The sequence below is a fragment of the Saimiri boliviensis genome, chromosome 16 (genome assembly GCF_048565385.1).
Source record: "Saimiri boliviensis isolate mSaiBol1 chromosome 16, mSaiBol1.pri, whole genome shotgun sequence".
NCBI lineage: Eukaryota > Metazoa > Chordata > Mammalia > Primates > Cebidae > Saimiri > Saimiri boliviensis.
In genome coordinates, this window is record NC_133464.1 from 15,185,001 (window position 1) to 15,204,339 (window position 19,339).

The 19,339-nt window shown below is 48.3% G+C and overlaps 1 protein-coding gene across 3 annotated transcripts in view; it reads left to right on the forward strand.

Moving 5' to 3' along the window:
- The window catches only part of STK24 (serine/threonine kinase 24), a 127,179-nt gene extending 108,075 nt beyond the window's left edge, over window positions 1-19,104 (forward strand). For 2 of the 3 annotated variants that reach the window (XM_039473411.2, XM_074387522.1), the window contains exons 6-11: window positions 5,643-5,828; window positions 8,403-8,548; window positions 10,258-10,381; window positions 11,727-11,795; window positions 13,321-13,457; window positions 17,240-19,104. In XM_039473411.2, the coding sequence (XP_039329345.1) occupies window positions 5,643-5,828; window positions 8,403-8,548; window positions 10,258-10,381; window positions 11,727-11,795; window positions 13,321-13,457; window positions 17,240-17,276 (699 nt within the window). In that variant the 3' untranslated portion in view covers window positions 17,277-19,104. The remainder of the gene's footprint in view (window positions 1-5,642; window positions 5,829-8,402; window positions 8,549-10,257; window positions 10,382-11,726; window positions 11,796-13,320; window positions 13,458-17,239) is intronic. The other variant, XM_039473412.2, reaches the window with a different exon arrangement.
- Window positions 19,105-19,339: the final 235 nt, after the last annotated feature.

A 19,339-nucleotide genomic window follows, 5' to 3' on the forward strand; every position in this document is an offset into this window, starting at 1 on the left:
AAGTTATCAGATGTGGGGTTTCAGGCTGGGCCTTAGGGCTGAGATTTCCCCTGCCCGTCCCCCACCTTCCCCCCTGAGTGTGGCTCTGGACTGGCAGCTGTTGTCACCAGCAGGGCCTGACAAGGTTGCTCTTCCACCCGCCTCGTGTGTGGCCCTCCAGTGGCTGGCTTGCCTCCTGGGCAGCCAGTGCTCCTCAGGGTGCACTGGAGGCCTTTCTGGTCTTGTGGCTCACTCAGCTGCTTCCCAGCTTTCCCTCCATTCTCTCTTGCATGACTCCTAGACAATATCCCCCCTAGTCTGTGTGCTGCAGGTAAGGAAAGACCTTCCTGTTACTGGGGACAGGATTCTGTATGGTAGTTAGGAAGGCATGTGTCCAAGTCACACCTAGGTTCACACGGTGATTCTCGAAGGGAGAGAGGGTTGGGAGAAGTGATGGACTTCACCTGCCTTACTAGCTTCTTCATCTCACTGAACTAAAGGGAATACACACCTCTGTTTCCTGTTTATGTTTAGAAACTGTTTGGGACCTTTTCGAGCGTTGTCACCTCTGGCACTACCTGTGTCCCCTTGTCTTGTCTGGGTTGCTCAAGTGTTGCTGAATGTGTTTGCATACAGAGGGCATCTTCTGTCAATCTCAGTTCTTAACCTAAGCATGACATTACTAAGTCTTTATTGCCCACATGTCATAAGAACCTTCATGACTAATATTTTAAGGGGATTTGGGGAAGTTAGGTTTGTTTGAAGGAGTCCCTATCCTTGGGACGTGGTGCCAAGGGAGATAACTCTGCTCACTGCCAAGAAAGCCTCCGGTTTCAACACTAGAGGGAGGTCCTGGGCTGAAGAACTCGAATCTCCCTTTTTCCTTGTAAGATTTTGATGATGGTATGTTAGCGAATGGATTGTGCTTGGTTTGCAGTCTAACTATGGTGGAAAGTGGAAACTGGTGATGCACTGATGGAGAAAAAAACATTGTTGAAGATGAGTGAGAGCTTGGTGGGATTAGCCGACGAGCTGCCAGAAGCCAGGCAGCTGGCCTGTCTAGTGCACTGTGCACCAGCCCTTCCTCTCACCAGGCACTGAGCCCACGGCCTCCCTGCTCCTGCATCCTGATCAAGAATTACCCACAGGCCTGGCTAGGAGGATGAGCCCTGAGGGCAAGGGAAGAAGGTGAAGCGGGAGGCAGCAGACTTTATTTTCGCAGATAGTAATGTTTGGTCAACCACGTGTTGCACTTAGTGGTGATAAACATCACGGACGCCTCTAGAGACCACTTACTAGTGTGTTCCTAAAGATCGCATCTGCTTAAGTAATACGCTTAAATTAAGTCAGATTTTGTTTTGCTTAGTTACAACTTTGACTTAGGGTTATCCGTGGTTTTCTTCCTCTTGATTATAGAGTTGATTGGTTTCTTTTAGAATTATTTTCCCTATATAATTTAAAAATTAACATTTAAATTGTATTGTATCTTTAGATTTGTAGCCAGTGTTCTTTATCTGACACGATAGTGTGAAGATGGAGGATGCTGCTGAGTAGACTCCCACCTCTCCGGTTGTCAGGGAGAGTCCTGGACCTTCAGTGACCAGGAGCTCAGGGGTCACTCAGGAGCGAGTCACAGGAGATCTGCTCGCAGTGAACATGCGCATTTGCCCCTTCTGACTGGAGCGTGTGTTAGAAACCAGTGTTTGTCTTCTCTGTCAGCAGTGTCTTAATATCTCATTTCATATCTTTCCCAAGTGGCCCAAAATGGGTCTCTCCTTTCACCTCATTTTAATTGCTTTAGAAGATGACTGCCTGTTCCCCACATAATGTTTACTTTAAAACTCAGACACAGGTCAGGCATGGTGGCTCACACCTAAAACTCCGGCACTTTGGGAGGTCCTGGTCGGAGGAGAGCTTGAGGCCAGGAGTTCAAGACCAGACTGAGCAATAAAGTAAGACCTACCCCACCTCTGACTCCTGCCTCTTCAAAGAATTAAAGAATTAGCTGGGCATGGTGGTGTGCCCTGTAGTCCCAGCCAGCTATCCAGGAGGCTGAGGTGGGAGGATGGCTTGAGCCTACGGGGTTGAGGCTCCAGCCTGGGTGACAGAGTGAGTCTCCACCTCAAAAACAAAACAAAACACCTCAGAGACAAGTTCTTAATCTGCTGTCATTTTTCCTAGAAGCAGTAATAGATAAACTCAATAATATGTATGTTTAAGTTTCCCTATCAAGATATTGTTGAATACCATACTTCATTAGGTTAATGTGCCATAGCAACTTATTCTTGTGAGGCTGACCATAAGTAATGCTGCTGTTGAATATTTTGGGCATATACTGTCTTCCAAATTTAAAATTTAGTATAGATGCCTGGAAGTGGAAGTAATTGGTTTTCACAAGTTTGGATATTTTTGTGGCTTTCGATGTGTTGTATGGCCACATTGCCTGCCATTGATTCAAGTGCCAGTCCAGGTTTCCAAATTAGTCATAGTTAGATGTCTGGCAGGAGAGCCAGCAGGCAGGAAGACCACGTGGAGCTCCTCACAGAAGTCCTGGGGAGAAGAGATCGATTTAGACTGATCCAAGTTAGGAGGGGTAGAGGGGACGCAGGGTGCTGAGAGCCCAGCAACCATCCATCCTGGGATGCGGCTGGATTTAGGAGGGTCCAAAGGGGGTCCTAAGGAGCTGGGTGACCCTTGGGCTCCTGGCATGGCTGGCTGGAGGATGGCCCCCACTTTTCTTTTTTGATACAGGGTCTGACTCTGTCACCCAGGCTTACAGTATTGCTCACTGCAACGTCCGCCTCCCAGGTTCAAGTGATTCTCCTGCTTCAGCCTCCCAAGTAGCTGGGACTACAGGTGCAGGCCACCACACCTGGCTCACTTTTGTATTTTTAGTAGAGATGGGGTTTTGCCATGTTGGCCAGGCTGGTCTCAAACTCTTGGCCTCAAGTGATCCACCTGCTTCGGTCTCTCAAAGTGGTGGGATTACAGACATGAGCCACCGCGCCCCGGCCCCCATGTTTGTTCTTGATGGGGTTGTGCTGCTGCCCTCCTGGGAAGCCAGGCAAGCGCTGTGTGGGTTGCATTCAGATGGGGCTGGCAGGGTTTTCTCAGTGGACTTCCCGTGGCACACACTGGCTGGTGGAAGCAGGTGTTCGCTCCTCTGTGCCAGCTGCGGCCTGCTTACTGTCTGTCCCTGAACCTGAAAACCAGTCCTCGGGCCTCTGAGTGAAATGAAGGCAAGCGAATTACTGACATACTCTTCAATAGAGACCAGCCACTGTCGGGCCCTGCCAGTCACTGAGTGTGCTTAGCTGATTGAGAGATGCTTGGAGGTCTGGAGGAGCATCTGTCAGAGATCAGGTTCAGTTGCACAGTAGGGTGATCATAGTTAATAATTTATTGTGTTTCAACTAGCCAGAAGAGAAGATTTGGAATGATCCCAACACAAAGGAATGATCCATGTTTGAGGTGAGAGGCATCCCAGCTACCCAGATTTGATTGCTACACACTGTATACTTGTACCAGAATATCACATGTACTCCCAAAATCCGTGTAACTATTATGTGCCCTTAAAAATGAGAAGGCTCTGGATCTGTGTGGCCGGGAGACAGCATGCTTTGAAAATAGCGGGAACTGTAACGAAATCTGAGATGCCTGGGAGGCAGACAGATGTGGAATCACACAAACTTGAGAGTCACCTGTTGGCGTGGAGAAGCGCTGCTGGGCATGGGTCATATTAGTCGCCTCTGTTCTTGCCTCTCCCCTCCTCCCTCCTTGTGCCTGCCCACTCCTGTCCTCCTGCTGTGGCCAGGGATCTGGGTGCTTGCCCATCTGTGTGCCCCCTCCCCCTCCTAGGGGCAAGAGCCAGGATCAATTGCATTTCTGTTGGTTTTTAAGATGACACAATGCAGAGTAAAGCAAAGAGTCCAAGTTGTAGAGGGAAGGGAAACAGTATTACTTGTAGCATCAGCTCTTCTAGACTGACCCCTTCAGTATAGGATTTAGTAGAAAGAATTTAGAACAGAACTTGCCGGCAGCTTTTTGCCTTCACTGAGAATAAGGAAATAGAATATGCCATAGGCATCATTCCCATGGGCTCAGGGGCTTCCAGTAGGGATTTCTGGTACTCGCTAAGGTTGCAGGAACATGGCAAGTGTGTCCTCTGGAGAGTTAAAGCACCTTGCAGCCACCACAGTGATGCTTCAGCCTCTGCATTTCCTGCTGAAGAGTGCGTGCGAGAGATGTATTCATTTCTAACTGAAGTTCTTGGAATAGTGATGGATTATAGTGCACAGTGAGAGCAGCAGGGAAGCTGTACCAGAGTAAGGCGTGTTCTCTACCCCGGTCCCCAAGTCATCTTCTGCCAGCCCATTTAGGACTATATCCTGCCTTACTGTCAGCTTTGGTCCTGTGTGGGGATTGGTGTCATCTGCTGTCAAAGTCTCGGCTGTCAAGTTCCTCTTAAGACTGCCTGGCTCTTCTCATTTACATGACATGTTCAAGGATTTCATTCCTTCACCTAACTGCTTGGTTGGGCAGGAGGAGGTGGGGCAGCTGGACTCGAGGTGCGCTGGTTGGGGCCACACAGTTTTCACAGGTGTCTCCCATAGGACATTTGGCAGAAAATGCAGGCACTAGAGAAACACAGTAAATGACACCAGGAAGAAACCACTAGACAAATCCAGAACTTGGGAACAGTTTCAAGTTGATGGCACTGGAGAGAGGACTGTTGTAGGTTGAAACAGTCTGTTGTACCCCGTGGACTGTGTTTGGATCCTGATTCACATAAAGCAGCCATGGAATGACTTTTTGAACAGTGGAGAACATTTAATTACATAGGACATGAAGGAATTGGTGTTAATTTTAGGCATTGATAGGTAGTAAAAAGTCACACTGAAGTACTCGGCGGGGGGATGATGACAGAGTTATTTAAAAATCCACTATGGGAACACACAGACACGTGGACAAAGCCTGTGTGGGAAAATGTTAATAATCATGAAATTCTTGCAATCGGTTTATGAGGATGCATTATATTACTATTTCTCAGTTCGTTGTATGTTTGAGCACTTTCGTAATAAACTTTTTTTTTTTAAAGTTCTGGGCCCCATGTAAGGCACCTGGCTCAGCCACCTCCTCTTCCACTCGCATTCTACAGATTAGGGAAACAAGGCTCAGAGGTTAGTCCTTTCATCCGATGTCACAGGACTTTGACTGTAGAACTGGCATTTCAGCCCAGGTCTCTTGAGACCACGGTAGCTGCTCTTGACCTCAAAGCTGTGCCCTAAGTTCTAAGCACTGCTGGAGGGGGTGACCCACAAGCGTACTCCCTCTCCGGACTCCTCCTGTCTGCTCACCTCTCCTACCGGTCCTGCTGCCTTCAGGGACTCCACAGGGAACACCAAACGCATCCAGCAGGAGGTGTATTAGGAGTGGCTTGATAAGCGGTCTTCGTGTAGAGGCAGAAAGCATTTGGGTTGTTATACTTTCTCCTGTCATTATCTCTTGAATTTATAGTGAGGACTTATGTTTTTAAATAGCAGTTAAAAATACCTTTCTCCAAACCTCACAAGTATTGAGACATGTTACCATTTTTCCCCTAAATACTGTTAATTGGAGTTGATTCCTGCTTGGTGTTGGTAAAGATGCTTTTCTTGTTGCAGGCAGACATCTGGTCCCTGGGCATAACAGCTATTGAACTTGCAAGAGGGGAACCACCTCATTCTGAGCTGCACCCCATGAAAGTTTTATTCCTCATTCCAAAGAACAACCCACCAACGTTGGAAGGAAACTACAGTAAACCCCTCAAGGAGTTTGTGGAGGCCTGTTTGAATAAAGAGCCGAGCTTTGTAAGTTTCCTGGGGATCTGAACGTCCCTCCTTAATGTGATTCTTGACTTGGTTTAGATACATCCTGTTGGGATTTCTTTAATCACTCTCTTCAGCTGTCTTCATGGAATTCCTCATTTTTCTTTTTCTATAAATAAGTATGATTGACCTCTTTGGTTTGCAAATACGTTTTATAAGTATCAGCAATTTTCTTATTTTCCTTTAGATTTCTGCCATCTCATACTTCATTGAATCTGAAGAATATTCTCCTTAATATTAAATGTGGAATCATCAAAGTTTAATATTGATAGAGGATCAGGCCATAAACTGTTACACTGTTTTTAGGAATGGGAAAGTTTAGCCTGGAAATAAATGGCTAAATATATCTTTTAAAGTAAATGTTTTCAATTTCCAGGTGGCATGTGTTAGGAAACAAAAGATGAGAAAATACAAAGACAACCGTGCCCCCCTCTTTGCTATCCCCGCCTCTTCCTGCCTACTTCTCTTTTTAGGTTTAATAGACTCTGGCAGAGCCGTACAGCAGTAACGACTGCGTGGCTTTGCCTTGTTTTCTCTTTGAATTAGGACATTTCTTTGACAGTTGTCAGTGTGTTGGTGTTGGATGCAGCACCATATGTCCTTGTTTTGTTTTGAGTTTTCCAGCAGAGTTAGCTGAAGGCCAAGCTGAGCCCACCTTTTCCTAACTCTTAATTAAAAATGGGTGCTTACTTTTACAAGAGCACCATGGTTTTCTAATATGCTGGTTTGGGTAAAGGAATTAAGTGGGGAATGCAACATTTTCTTTTCTCTTCTTCTTTTTTTTTTTTTTTTGAGACAGAGTCTCACTCCGTCACCAGGTTGGAGTGCAGTGGCGTGATCTTGGCTCACTGCAACCTCCGCCTCCCAAGTAGCTGGGACTACGGGCGTGCAACATCACACTCAGCTAATTTTTGTATTTTTAGTAGAGATGTGGTTTCACCATGTTGGCCAGGCTGGTCTTGGTCTCCTGAACTCGTGATCCACTGCCTCGGCCTCCCAAAGTGCTGGGATTACAGGTGTGAGTCACCGTGCCCAGCCAGAATGCAACATTTTCTAAGCACCTCTAAGGAGATGCAGCCGGAGACCACCACGCCAGTGATTGATCACCCCATCAGCGTCAGGTAGTGGTGAGGCTTGTCCTACGTGCCATGATGCTCTGCATTTTAGTACGTGATGATGTTTGTTGTAGCCACCATGCACCGGTGGAGATACAGCCGCTTGCAGGCATGCCTTCCCGTGCACAGCATGTGTCTAGTATGGGCTTATTCCCCAGCACACACCGCTCCACCCCGCAGCTACTGAGGAGCTGGCTGAGAGGCGAGAATATGAGCACCTCCGGGGTAGTTGGGGTTTTACCCCCATGTGGATGGGGAGGGAGAGTACTTGAGGTGATCAAGTTTCTCATGAGTTTGAATCTGAAAACGTGCTTGACTCTTGTAATCAAGCTTTCGTAGTTTGGAGTGAGTAGGAACTTGGTTCGTCTCGGTACTTGGGTGTTCCTTCTGTCTGTTCCAATTTGGGCCATGCTGGTTTCCTTGGGAAGCACCTTCCCTGTCACTGTCGCCGTCTTCAAGGCAGGTAGCTGACCAAGTGCTGCTTGCGGTGGCCGTGTGGAGCTCAGGGCATGGGTGAAGTCCTCAGTCCAATAGCAAGGGAGGGGAGGGACCTGGGAAACAGCCTTTCTAAACTGGGACAGCGGGCGATGAAGAGCACCCAGCTATTCTTTCAACAGACAGGAAAAAGGGCATCTGCTGGCTCCCTTATGGTTTCTTTGAGAAAATTCCAAATTGGCATTTCTATTACGCGTCTGGATGTGGTCAAACATTAATACAGAAAGTTAACAAAGTGGCCAGGCATGGTGGCTCACGCCTGTAATCCCAGCGCTTTGAGAGGCTGAGGCGGGTGGATCACCTGAGGTCAGGAGTTTGAGACTAGCCTGGCCAACGTGGTGAGACCCCATCTCTACTAAAAATAGAAAAAATTCACTAGGTGTAGTGGCACATTCCTGTAGTCCCAGCCAGTCAGGAGGCTGAAGCAGGAGAATTGCTTGAACCTGTGAGGCAGAAGTTGCAGTGAGCTGAGATCTCACCACTGCACTCCAGCCTGGGCAACAGAGCAAGGCTCTTGTCTCAACAACAACAACAACAACAACAACAAAAGTTAAAGCAACACAGAACACACATTTTGTCAGCCTTTGTCATAAAGTATTTTATAAATTAGGAGATAAACTCTCATGAATAATCCCCGTGAAGTTCTGTGCAGAGTTTTCTGTGGAGTGCATTTATCTGGGGGAAGTTCTTATGCTTTCATTGGATGGCTACCTATAGAATATTAAGGACCTCCTTGGAAACTCAGTGCTGTGCCCACCACGGCACCCGGAGTCCAGGCGTAGGTCCTGAGACTCTCATCCTGGGGTGAGTCACAGTGAGAAGGGCTGTGGAGTGGAGTCCAGTCATCAGGTGTCGGTGTGCGGCTGTTTTGAGGCCGAAGTCTGTCCTTTCGGGGGTGGATGGAGAGCCTCGTCTCATATTTGGGTTGTTGCGTGTGTTTTTCCAGAGACCCACTGCTAGGGAGTTACTGAAGCACAAGTTTATCCTACGCAATGCAAAGAAAACTTCCTACTTGACCGAGCTCATCGACAGGTACAAGAGATGGAAGGCCGAGCAGAGCCATGACGACTCGAGCTCTGAGGATTCGGACGCGTAAGTGGCCCAAGCGTGGTGTGAGATGGAGCCGCTGGTCCTTGTCACTTGTTGGGTGTGCATTTTGTTTCTTGTTGAGTTTTCTTCAGATAATCCAGGTTGGTGGTGATTGTTGTGTTAGACACAGCGTGGGTCTGTTTGGGCATCATTCAGCCTCTCGATGATGTCGGTGGAGTTTCTGCGAGTGAACTCTGTTCGAGCTGTGCGTAGGGATCTGGACCTGGCTGTTTCACTCTGTTCTGTTTTGTTTTCCATTACACTTCCTGTTCTTAAAATCCTGATGAGGTGAAACTGTGTCACGTGAATACCTGAAAGGCTAGAAAGGCATGTTTTTGTGATTCCCTGTTGAGTCTGGTAGAAGCTCTGTACCAGGAAGTGACTACTGAGAACCGCTTTCAAATTCAGCATCTAGTAATTCCTTTTGCTTCAGAGGCAAAGTGGGGCTGCAGCCATTTGTGTGGGGAAGGCTGGGGAGGCAGTCGGGCCAGGGATGTGTCAGGAAGTAGGAGCCTGGGAACTCATCCGTTCTGCACGCCTTGGCAGGAATAAAGTTGGTCCACAGTGCAGTTCCATGCTCCAGGTCAGTTGAATGAGGGTTTCTGGGGATGAGACCCTGAGTGGTTTTTCAGGGTTTCTAGGTGATGCCAATTTAAAGCCAAGGTTGAGACCACTGACCTTGGAAGTTCTTGAGGTGCTGCCATTGGGAGCTTGCAGGGGTAGCAGCAGGGATGACAAGACAAAGAGACTGGAGAGAGAGTTGGAGAGCCAGGACAAGGCGGTGGATTTGGGTCAAGGAGGGAAGCCGGCGTCCAGGCTTGGGCAGCGTGGCTGCAGGCGTTGTGATGTGAGGTGCAGGAAGCCGAGTGTGGGTGGACCGTGTGTGTGAGTCTGCGTTGTCCAGGAGGAGACGTCCCACGTGAAGTGGCATGGAGGTGTGGAGTTCAGGTGAGACAGCTGGGCAAGTGAGGCGGGCTTAGGGGTCACCGTTCTGTGGAGGTCAGTGGAGCCGAGACAGCAAAGGGTATCAGTCGGGGTGTGTGGGGGAGTGAGGCCGGCCCCTAGGGAAGCTGGTATGAGGGTGAGGCTCCACCTGTGAGTGAGAGGGGACAGGTGTGGCAAGGGGCGGGAGGAGGTGCAGGCTCAGTGGGGCCACAGGCATCGGGTCGATCAGTGGGGCAAAGGGATTATTGCCCGTGAGGCCCACTCGGGATAGGGAGTGACCAGCACATCATCATCTTATGATGGGCCAGGGAGTGTGCAGAGGGACATGAGTGGCTTTGGACTGAGTGGAGGGTACCAAATGGAGGCAGCGAGTGTGGATCCCGGAACCCGGGCTGAGAGACGGCTGAGGTGAGGCAGGACGCAGGGACGCCTGCCTTCGTGGTGAGAGGAGGAGCCCAGTGGAGAGAAGCTGATGTCCCAGAGAGTGGCTCCCAGGGAGGTGGGGGAGGTGTCCTCTAGGAGGAAGAGGAAGAGGCGGAGGAGAAGGAGGGTGGGCAGGCACACAGTGGCACCCAGGGGGGTGTGGGCACCACCTTCTGTGGTCTCTTCTCTGTGAGGGAGGCAGGGGCGTCTTTGGAAAATCCCAGGACTGGGCAAGGATGTGATGGGTGGGGATTTGGGGTTGGTGGGTGTGGATTCGGCGGTCTCCGAGTCCTCAGAGCAGGTGTGCGAGCACTGATGGGATTTCCCTGCATTTCTATATTAAGGGAAACAGATGGCCAAGCTGCGGGGGGCAGTGATTCCGGGGACTGGATCTTCACAATCCGAGAAAAAGATCCCAAGAATCTCGAGAACGGAGCTCTTCAGCCGTCGGACTTAGACGGAAACAAGGTACGTCTGCTCCCTCCAGAATGCTCACACTGACCTCAGTTCACAGGGTTTTGCAGGCACTTGCGCGTGAAGCTTGCTGTGGGTGCGGGTGGGGTCCTTTGTGGCAGCTGTTTTTGTTGCTAGGGGATGGACAGATCAGGAGCTTCAGTTCTGTGTGATGATCCAGGTGCTCAAACCCGGGAGTCTGGCCTCTGGTCTGTTCTGTGCCGCTCCATTCTGCTCCCTGCAGCCCTGCTGTCATGGGGTCTGGGGGTGAGGTCTCCTGTGAACTGGTTTCATAGCTGTCTTTGAGGGACTGTTTTGCATGTTGGGGTTACTTACTTACATGTCGTAATTTTGTGATTGAGTTTTAGGGACGTTACAAGTAATTGCATTGCTTTTGATATTTATGTAAAACAATTTTGATTAATTGGTTTTATGCCCGTTAAAGTTAGAAAAGGCTATCTATTTAGGGTCTTGTAAAGCATAGTGGTGTAGTTTCTCTCAGGCAGGGTGGGCCAGTGCTGTCCCCTGTTGATCCTACAAGTCCTGCTTTGATGAGTGAACAGGTGTTCAGTGTCCAAGTGGAGGTTGCAAAAGTAGAAACTTGACCTCAGTCCTAGACAGCACTTGGAATGGTTGATCTTGACCTGATTTCTATTTCCAGGTTTGCATTAGTAAGGTACTTTCCCTCTGTCTCCCTGTTTTTTTTTGTTTGTTTGTTTTTGTTTTTGTTTGTTTTTTTGTTTGTTTGTTTGTTTTTGAGACAGGGTCTCTGTCACCCAGACTGGAGTGCAGTGGTGCCATCATAGCCCACTGCAGCCTCAAACTCCTGGGCTCAAGCGATCCTTCCACCTCAGCCTCCTGAGTAACTGGGATTGCAGGCATGTGACACCATGTCCAGTTTATTTAAAACTTTTTTTTTTTTTTTTTTTTTTTTTTTGTAGAAACAGGGTCTGTGTTGCCCAGGCTGGACTCCAACTCTTGGGCTCAAGTGATCCTCCTGCCTCGGCTTCCCACAGTGTTGGAATGACAGGCGTGAGCCCCCATGCCCAACCAGTAAAGCACTTCTGCACAGTTAGCGAGACAAGGCAGGGCACGTGCCTGTGCAGTTCCACACGGAACCCAGACACCGGCTTCCCCCGAGTTCGGGTTTTGCATGTCACTGCAAGTGAAACTTTGAAGTCTAGTGAGAGGAGATGCTTCTGATGGTCTTCTTCCGATGTCACGGTGCATGGAGGACGTTTCCTCAGCGTGAAGTTAGAGGCAGCCCCCAAGCTTCCACAGTCCAGATGTGAGGTTTATTGCATTATTGCCGATGTGAATGTTAACTGTTTCTCATGACCTTTTTTTCCTCTCCCCCAAGAAGAAAGACATCCCAAAGAGGCCTTTCTCTCAGTGTTTATCTACAATTATTTCTCCTCTGTTTGCAGAGGTAAGGTACCTGGCTGGCCTTTTCAGAGTGGGAGGCGGGGAGGGAGAAGCTGGGCACACGTCAGTGGTGATGTTGCCAGTAAGAGTTGGGAACATAAAGACAAGCTGGCAGAGGCTGGGAAGCCCACATCGTGTCTCCCCAAAGGCTGCCAGCGCCAGGCACCACCTTCTGCCCCTCTCTGTCCTGGGTGGTGCCTTTGTTGAGTCTCCCTGGGAGGTGCCTGCTCTGCTGCAGCCTGGAATGTGTAGACCGGATGACAGTCATCAACCTGAAATCCTGTGTCACCCATTGTGCTGCTTTTTAGCAGATCTCATTGGGTACAGCCTGCTGTCTTTGCCCCAGACCAATTTCTGGCCATGTGAAAAGTATATTCTTTCTCTAAGTAGATGTTAGATGCCCTGGAGTCCTCCTGTCTTCCCTGAGCCACGTGCTTCACCCAAGTCCCTCTTCTGCTCAGCAGTATGGCGCCCTCCCTGTGCCTGCCCTCCACCCACCTGCCTTCCCCTCAGCCTCTCCCTCCCAGACGAGGTGCCCCCATGGCTGGCCCAGCGTACACTGTGTTTTGAGAAAGTTTCCAAAGTAGTCTTTGTAAGAATGAAGATTGTTCTGCCTCTGGTTAGCAGCAGATTTGAAAATAAGTTGGAAGTCACCCCACCTTTCTTGTTTTGCCCCTTCCTGGCTGAGGCTACCTTTGAGGTACTCACCATGGGCCACATGTGTATCTGTTTGCATGGGGATCTGGCCCTTTCAGGGCGCTTTCCACTGTGGCTGTGTTTTGGGGTCCTTGTCCTTGAAGGGGAGGCCCTCTGGAGGAAGTGTCCCAGGAACTCATTCCCCTCCACTGCGCCTGCATCCCACAGTCGGGGAGCCCTGGCTGTGGGCTGTGCCTGGCCAGCCACGGTCCTGCCAATGCCTCTTCCTAGCCCTCCAATGAGCCTTCACCCATTGCCCTGCCCACCAAGTGCCCTGGGGGGTTTGTTTGAGGGCATCTGACCTGGTAGGTTGAGGGCAGGTGAGAGCAGGGCTGTGGGCAGAGCCCGAGGCCTCACCTGCAGCTTCCGTGGGAAACAGCTGAGCCCACTGGTGTTGGGGAAGCCACAGGGCACACGGAGGCCCTACTGGATAGTGTCCTGCTCCAGCCTTGGCACATGGTTCCGGGCACCTGTTTTTTTCCTACCTAGGATGTCCATGGTAGAGCGCCGTCCTGCTTTGCATTCTGTCCCTTGGGAATTGGCCCTGTGGGTTTTCCAGGCTGTGCTCCAGGAGAATCATTTGAACCTGGGAGGCAGGGTGTAGTGAGCTGAGATTTCGCCACTGCATTCCAGCCCCCTCCCCCTCCCCCACCCCCACCCCCTCTCTCCCCCAAAAAAAAGGAATCCGAAGTGACCTGGAGCCCGAGCCACCCAAACACCCTGATGCTGCGGTAGTGTCGTGGTCCACGCACCCTGTTACTCCTTGAAAAGTGCGCACCCCAGTTCTGTAGCTGCTGCGCCTCACACTGTTCTTCCTGTTCGTGTGTTTTCAGTTGAAGGAGAAGAGCCAGGCATGCGGAGGGAACTTGGGGTCCATTGAAGAGCTTCGAGGGGCCATCTACCTGGCGGAGGAGGCGTGCCCCGGCATCTCCGACACGATGGTGGCGCAGCTCGTGCAGCGACTCCAGAGGTAACTGCCCGGGGCCCCTCTGGGCTGGGGAGGCAGCGGCCGCTACTCGGGCCGGGACTGTTGCTGAGTTTGGCACTTCATTCTTGGCCTGTCTGTGCCTGTTACCTTGCAGGCCTCAGGGTGGAAGTAAGAGTTGAATTAGAGGTGACTTGGTTCTGAGTTCTAGAAATCAATGTGAAGGAAGATTCCGAATCTGGAAACTGCTGGAAAAGCCACATGGCTTTGTGTATTTGTAGCTCTTGCCACGCAAATACAGGGCAGCTTAATTATGCAGCTTAATTATTGGCCAGAGAATGATCGTTCTTAGCCAAATGTTTGTATTTATCTGGTTTTTGGCTTTAAAGTTGAGTGTGAGAAATGCCAGCAGCTTGGGCGTGGTCAGCTCAGCGGGTGCGGGTACAGGTGTGTTCACCATGAGTCGTGTGTGTCTGGCCTGGAAGCCTCCTTGGTAGGGGCTCATCTGTGCCAGCCTGGAGGGGGCTTTTGTGCCTGCCCAGTGGCCCCACCTGTTGCATGCATTATGGGTGAGGACTCTGGGGTGATGACCTCACTCTCCCAGCTTGTTGTAGGAGTATCCATGGGAACCAGGCCCCTCGTGACAGACTGCCATCCGACACAGGTGCAGACATTGGGAAGCAGTGGGTGTGTGCCGGGCAGCCGCTCTGTATGACCCGAGGGTGATTTGTCACCTCGCTGTCATGCATCTTCAGCTGTCCAGGCTGATGCGCCTCCCAAAGCTGGCTGAGCCTCTGTGATCATGAGGGGCGTTTCCAGGTCTCTCCTGAGACTGCATCCCTCCTGACAGTATATAAAGAAGTTTGGGCATGTAAGGCCCTTTTGCCATTTGGAAATGATGGAAGGGGCTGCCCACTGTCCTGTGCAGAGCCCCTCTAAGCAGGGTCAGCAGAAGAAAGCCATGGTTCTGATGCTTCAGGTTTATGCTTCTGAACTCAGTTTCCTCAGCAAAAGACATTATTTTTTGAGGTGCTAGAAAGTAAAAATGACTTACTTGGCTGCCTTCAGTTTTGAGGGAGGATGATCCCTCCCTCCTTTGATACCAAAAACAATATGGGAATAAAGGAAAATAGAATTGAAAAGTCACCATCTTCATCTAAACAGAAACATTTTGATTTCTCAAACTTAGTGTCACATACCTCATTTGAGTGGCATTGATTTCTCAGAAAGAGCCTTGTAATAAAACAAATAGAACAAAACCAGAAACAGGTGGAGGCGGTATTGTCTTGTTTGGTGTTTTGCTCTCTGCTTTTTTAGTATTACTTTTACAAACGATACTTTCCAGAATTGCCTGAAATTGTTATAAACTGTTTATAGACATGACGTGATTTTCCCAGCAGCTCCAGGGCAGAGTGTGTGGCTTGTATGTGTTCAACTGATGCGTGCTTCCCATTCCCAGCAATACCCCCCTGCCTGCGCCCCTGCCCCCGCCCCCGCCCCATGCTGCTGCTTTTAGTTGTTAAGGCAAGTTGATCTGTACCAGTGCTGGCCAGTAGAAGTACAGCGGGGGGCCCCACATAGAATTTTATGTTATCTCCTGGATGTGGTGGCTCAAGCCTGTAATTCCAGTGTTTTGGGAGGCCTCGGCAGGAGGATCGCTTGAGGCCAAGAGCTTGAGACCAGCCTGGGCAAAAATAGGAAGACCCTGTGTCTACCCAAAAACAAAAAAAGCCAGGCATGGTGGCTTGCACCTGTGGTCCTAGCTACTTGGGAGGCTGAGGCTGGAGAATTGCTTGAGCTGAGGAGTTTGAGGCTACACCTGTGATCACCTCTGCACTTCACGCTGGGCAACAAGTGGGACCCTGTCTCTAAAAGCCAAACAAAAAAAGATTTTCACATTTTCTAGTAGCCTTATTTTTAAAAAGAAAAATGGAAGTGAAATTAGTTTCAACAACACATTTTTTAACCTGCCAGATCCAAAGTATTATTTCAACATGAATACCAGCAATCATCAGTAAGATATTTTAAATTTTGGGGGGACTGTCTTTGGAATGATGTGTATTTTACACTTAGCAGTGCGTCTCCATTCAGACTCAGCACATGCCACGTGCTCACTGAGCATTGTGGCTGGGGTTGACCCTGTTTATCCTTGTGTGGGTCTGTAGCTACTGATGTCTATGCTGTATTTAAAACCTGACTTCGCAGCGATTCACGGGGGAGGCTGAGTCGGTGCACTCTTCCCTTTGTCTGTGATGAGTGCCCTTTTTTCCGCCTCTGTCCTCAGGCGACCTGCCTCTCTGCGTGCTTATCGTCTCCCTTGCAGGCTTGGCTGTGGCGTCTACTTCTTTCTTCTCTGCTCCTGAAGCTCCCTCTGAGCATTCACCCCCAATGGCTGCCAAAACCATGGTGGCCATGGCTTAGACTTCCTGCCAGTTTTGCTCCGAACATGTCATTTCAGTGGATGACCATAGGAAAAGTGAGAGCTGCCTCTCATCTGAAGCATTTTCAGAGCCTTTCTGTCTCAGTTGCAATTAATGTTTGCATTCTTTTGTGTGACATCAACTCGTCCCATGATTTAGTCATTGGTATTTCTTGAAAATTGAGTCTTAGGATCCATGGCTATTAGGTGTGCTTTTGGAGGACCTTATGTAACCATTTGCTGTCTGGTAGAGTGCCAAGTATTTCCAGAGCCTTGAAAGAGGAGCTCTGAATTGTAACGTTTGAGATAAGTCTCGTTAAATACTTCAGCCATCTCTCCTGGACATGTGACTTGGAGTCCGCTGTAAAATGGTTGAGGAAATCTTGGTCATGAGGGGACCCCGTCCTTATCCTTTTTTGTATTCTAAAGCAAGACAGTATTGTAGAATGTTTGGAAGACACAGAAATTACCCATGAACGCACCACGGTAGCCCAAATCTCAGCATCATCTTTGGGTGCATTGCCTTCTATGGTTATACCAGGTTATAAACTTACTGAATTCTCTTATCTACCTGCAAATTACAGTGCAGATAAGATTTTTTAGACTTTCTATAGTATTTATTTTAGGATACAGAATTTGTGCATGTAAACTAATATAGTGCACATACACAGGTTGAATATCCCAAATCCCCAAATCTGAAACTTTAAGCGTCAGCGTGAGGCTCAAAGGAACTGCCCCCTGGGGCATGTCAGATTTTGGGTTTTGGGATGCACACCGGTAAGTATAATGCAGATTCCCGGATCCAAAGCCAGAAGGGTTTGAGATAGGGGATGTGTCCAACCTGTAATTTTCTATGTACTTTTAAACTTGTACATATTTTTAATATTGTGTGTGTAGATATCTGTAGATACAGATAATTACCATTTTTAACCTCTATTATTTCAGTTTATATAATTTACTTAACTGATTTTGTACTGTTGGGCATGAAAGTTGTTTCCAAATTGAGTATAATTACGAAAATCCAGAGAGACATCTTTGTACAGACATGTTTTTCCTGCTTTGGACCATATTTCAGAAGCAGTTCTAGGAAATAGATTCTTGGACTATCACTATTTTTGTGGTCAAAAAGGGTTTCCTGCACTCATATTAGGAATGTATATGCATCCCTAGAATCTTACCATCATTGTGTATATATCAATTTTCAGCTTTTGAAAATTGATGTGCATTCTGTTAATATCTTTATGTGCATTCTGTTAATATTAAGACTCATTAACCCATTGATATTTCCTCCACTTATTTTTGTATGACTTGCAATTTCCTATGAAACATGAGATTTTGGTTACTATGTGAATTTTTGCGTAGAGATGAGAAATGCCATGTATTGACTCCTCTCTCTGTTTTCCCCTAGATATTCTCTAAGTGGTGGAGGAACTTCATCCCACTGAAATTCCTTTGGCATTTGGGATTTTGTTTTTTTCCCTTTTTCTTCTTCATCCTCCTTCTTTTCAAAAGTCAACGAGAGCCTTCGCTGACTCCACTGAAGAGGTGTGCCGCCAGGGGCCACCCTGATGCCGGGCGCCCACCCAGGGACACACACAGTCCTCGCTGTGCCGCAGCCAGATGAAGTCTCTCAGATGGGTGGGGAGGGTCAGCTCCTTCCAGCGATCATTTTATTACTTTTGTTTTTAATTTTAACCATAGTGCACATATTCAAGGGAAGCGTCTTTAAAAATGAAAACAAACCCTGAAATGTATATTTGGGATTATGATAAGGCAACTAAAGACATGAAACCTCAGGTATTCTGCTTTACGTGGAGAACTCCCTCTGGGAGCTGGAGAATCGCTCTGGTGGATGGGTGTACAGATTTGTATATAGTGTCATTTTTATGGAAACCCTTTCGGCGTGCATAAGGAATCACTGTGTACAAACTGGCCAAGTGCTTCTGTAGATAATGTCAGTGGAGTAAATATTCGCCAGGCCATAACTTGAGTCGATTGCCTTGCCTTTATTACATGTAAATTTTGAATTCTGTGACCAGTGATTTGGGTTTTATTTTGTATTTGCAGGGTTTGTCGTTAATAATCATTAAGGCCCCTCTCTTACAGAACACTCCTGTTTGTACCTCAGCAAATGCAAATTTTCCTCGTTTGCCCTGCACCTCTTTCGGTACACGTAAAGGTTGATTTCCTTTTTCATTGACGGTACTATTTCTTAGTGTTTTAAATTGGAACATATCTTGCCTCATGAAGCTTTAAATTATTATTTTCAGCTTCTCCCCATGAAGCGCTCTCGTCTGACATTTGTTTGGAATTGTGCCACTGCTGGTCTGCACCAGATGGACCATCCTATCTAATACGATTTTTTGTTGCACCTTGTAGTGGATTCTGCATATCATCTTTCCCACTTAAAAATGTCTGAATGCTTACACGAATAAATTTTATAACATGCTTATTTTGCATACTCCTTGAAATGTGACTCTCCAGAGGATAGGGCACCTGCTGTGTACGTGTGGCTGTGCATGTGTACTCATGGCTGTGTGTGTGTAACAGGACACTTTGGAAGACTCCAGGGAAAAGTCCACAGGTGTGGAGCTGCCGAGTGCCCAGTTCAGCACCCTGGACAGCTTGTGCACCTGTTCACCGAGACCATGTGGTTGGACGTTGCTGATCTGTGCAATGGCTATAGCGCTTGCCAGGGACGTTAAGGGTGGTTTTGCTTCTCTGAAAGGGGCCTGTGCTTGACTTCGGCAGCTAGCCGTGTCTGTTTTTCCTGGTTTGCCGTGGGGCTTTGCTTGGTGAGGGGGAAAAAATCTGGGGGTTTCTGGAATGGGGAAGAATTCTTGCAGCAGCAGTTGACTGGTACATGAAGCATTCTTTGATGTTTGTGGAAGCAGATTATTGTCATCTCCTGTGGGTGTGCCAGTTCTTGGGGAGTAAGACATAAGGAGTTTCGGAAGCAAGGAAGTTCATGTGTGAGCGCCTGGGGATGCAGCTCGGCTATCTGCTGGTCTAGTGGCCTGGAAGTCATGGGGAGGGGAGAGCGCCCTGAGCTACAGATGCTCGAGTGGGTTATTGTATCGATTTGCTAGTGCAGTCTGGTTTTCAAACTCTAAGATTGAGATATTTTATTAGAAGTGGATTTGGGTTGAACCCTTAATTTCTATAAGGGATATATTTTGGTTAGGGGAAACAGAACTGAGTTGCTAATTCTTATTGTACTTATTACTCTGCACAAGAATGTTATCTTGAACAATAAAATTGGAGATGATTTCATTTTGTTTCCAGGGAGTATTCTGTGTGTGGGAACCATTGCCCTACTTGCGGCATGCGGCCGAGGCCAAAGGTTAGTTTGGTCCTTTGCGAGATAATCACACAAATGAGTCTCTGTTCCCCCAGGGTGTGCCATTACCTGATTTTTAAGGGAGCCAGGGTGGACAGCAGTTTATAGAGTTCTTCAGATTTACAAATGGACAGTGACGTCACGATTTTTAACGCTGAAGCCAATCTC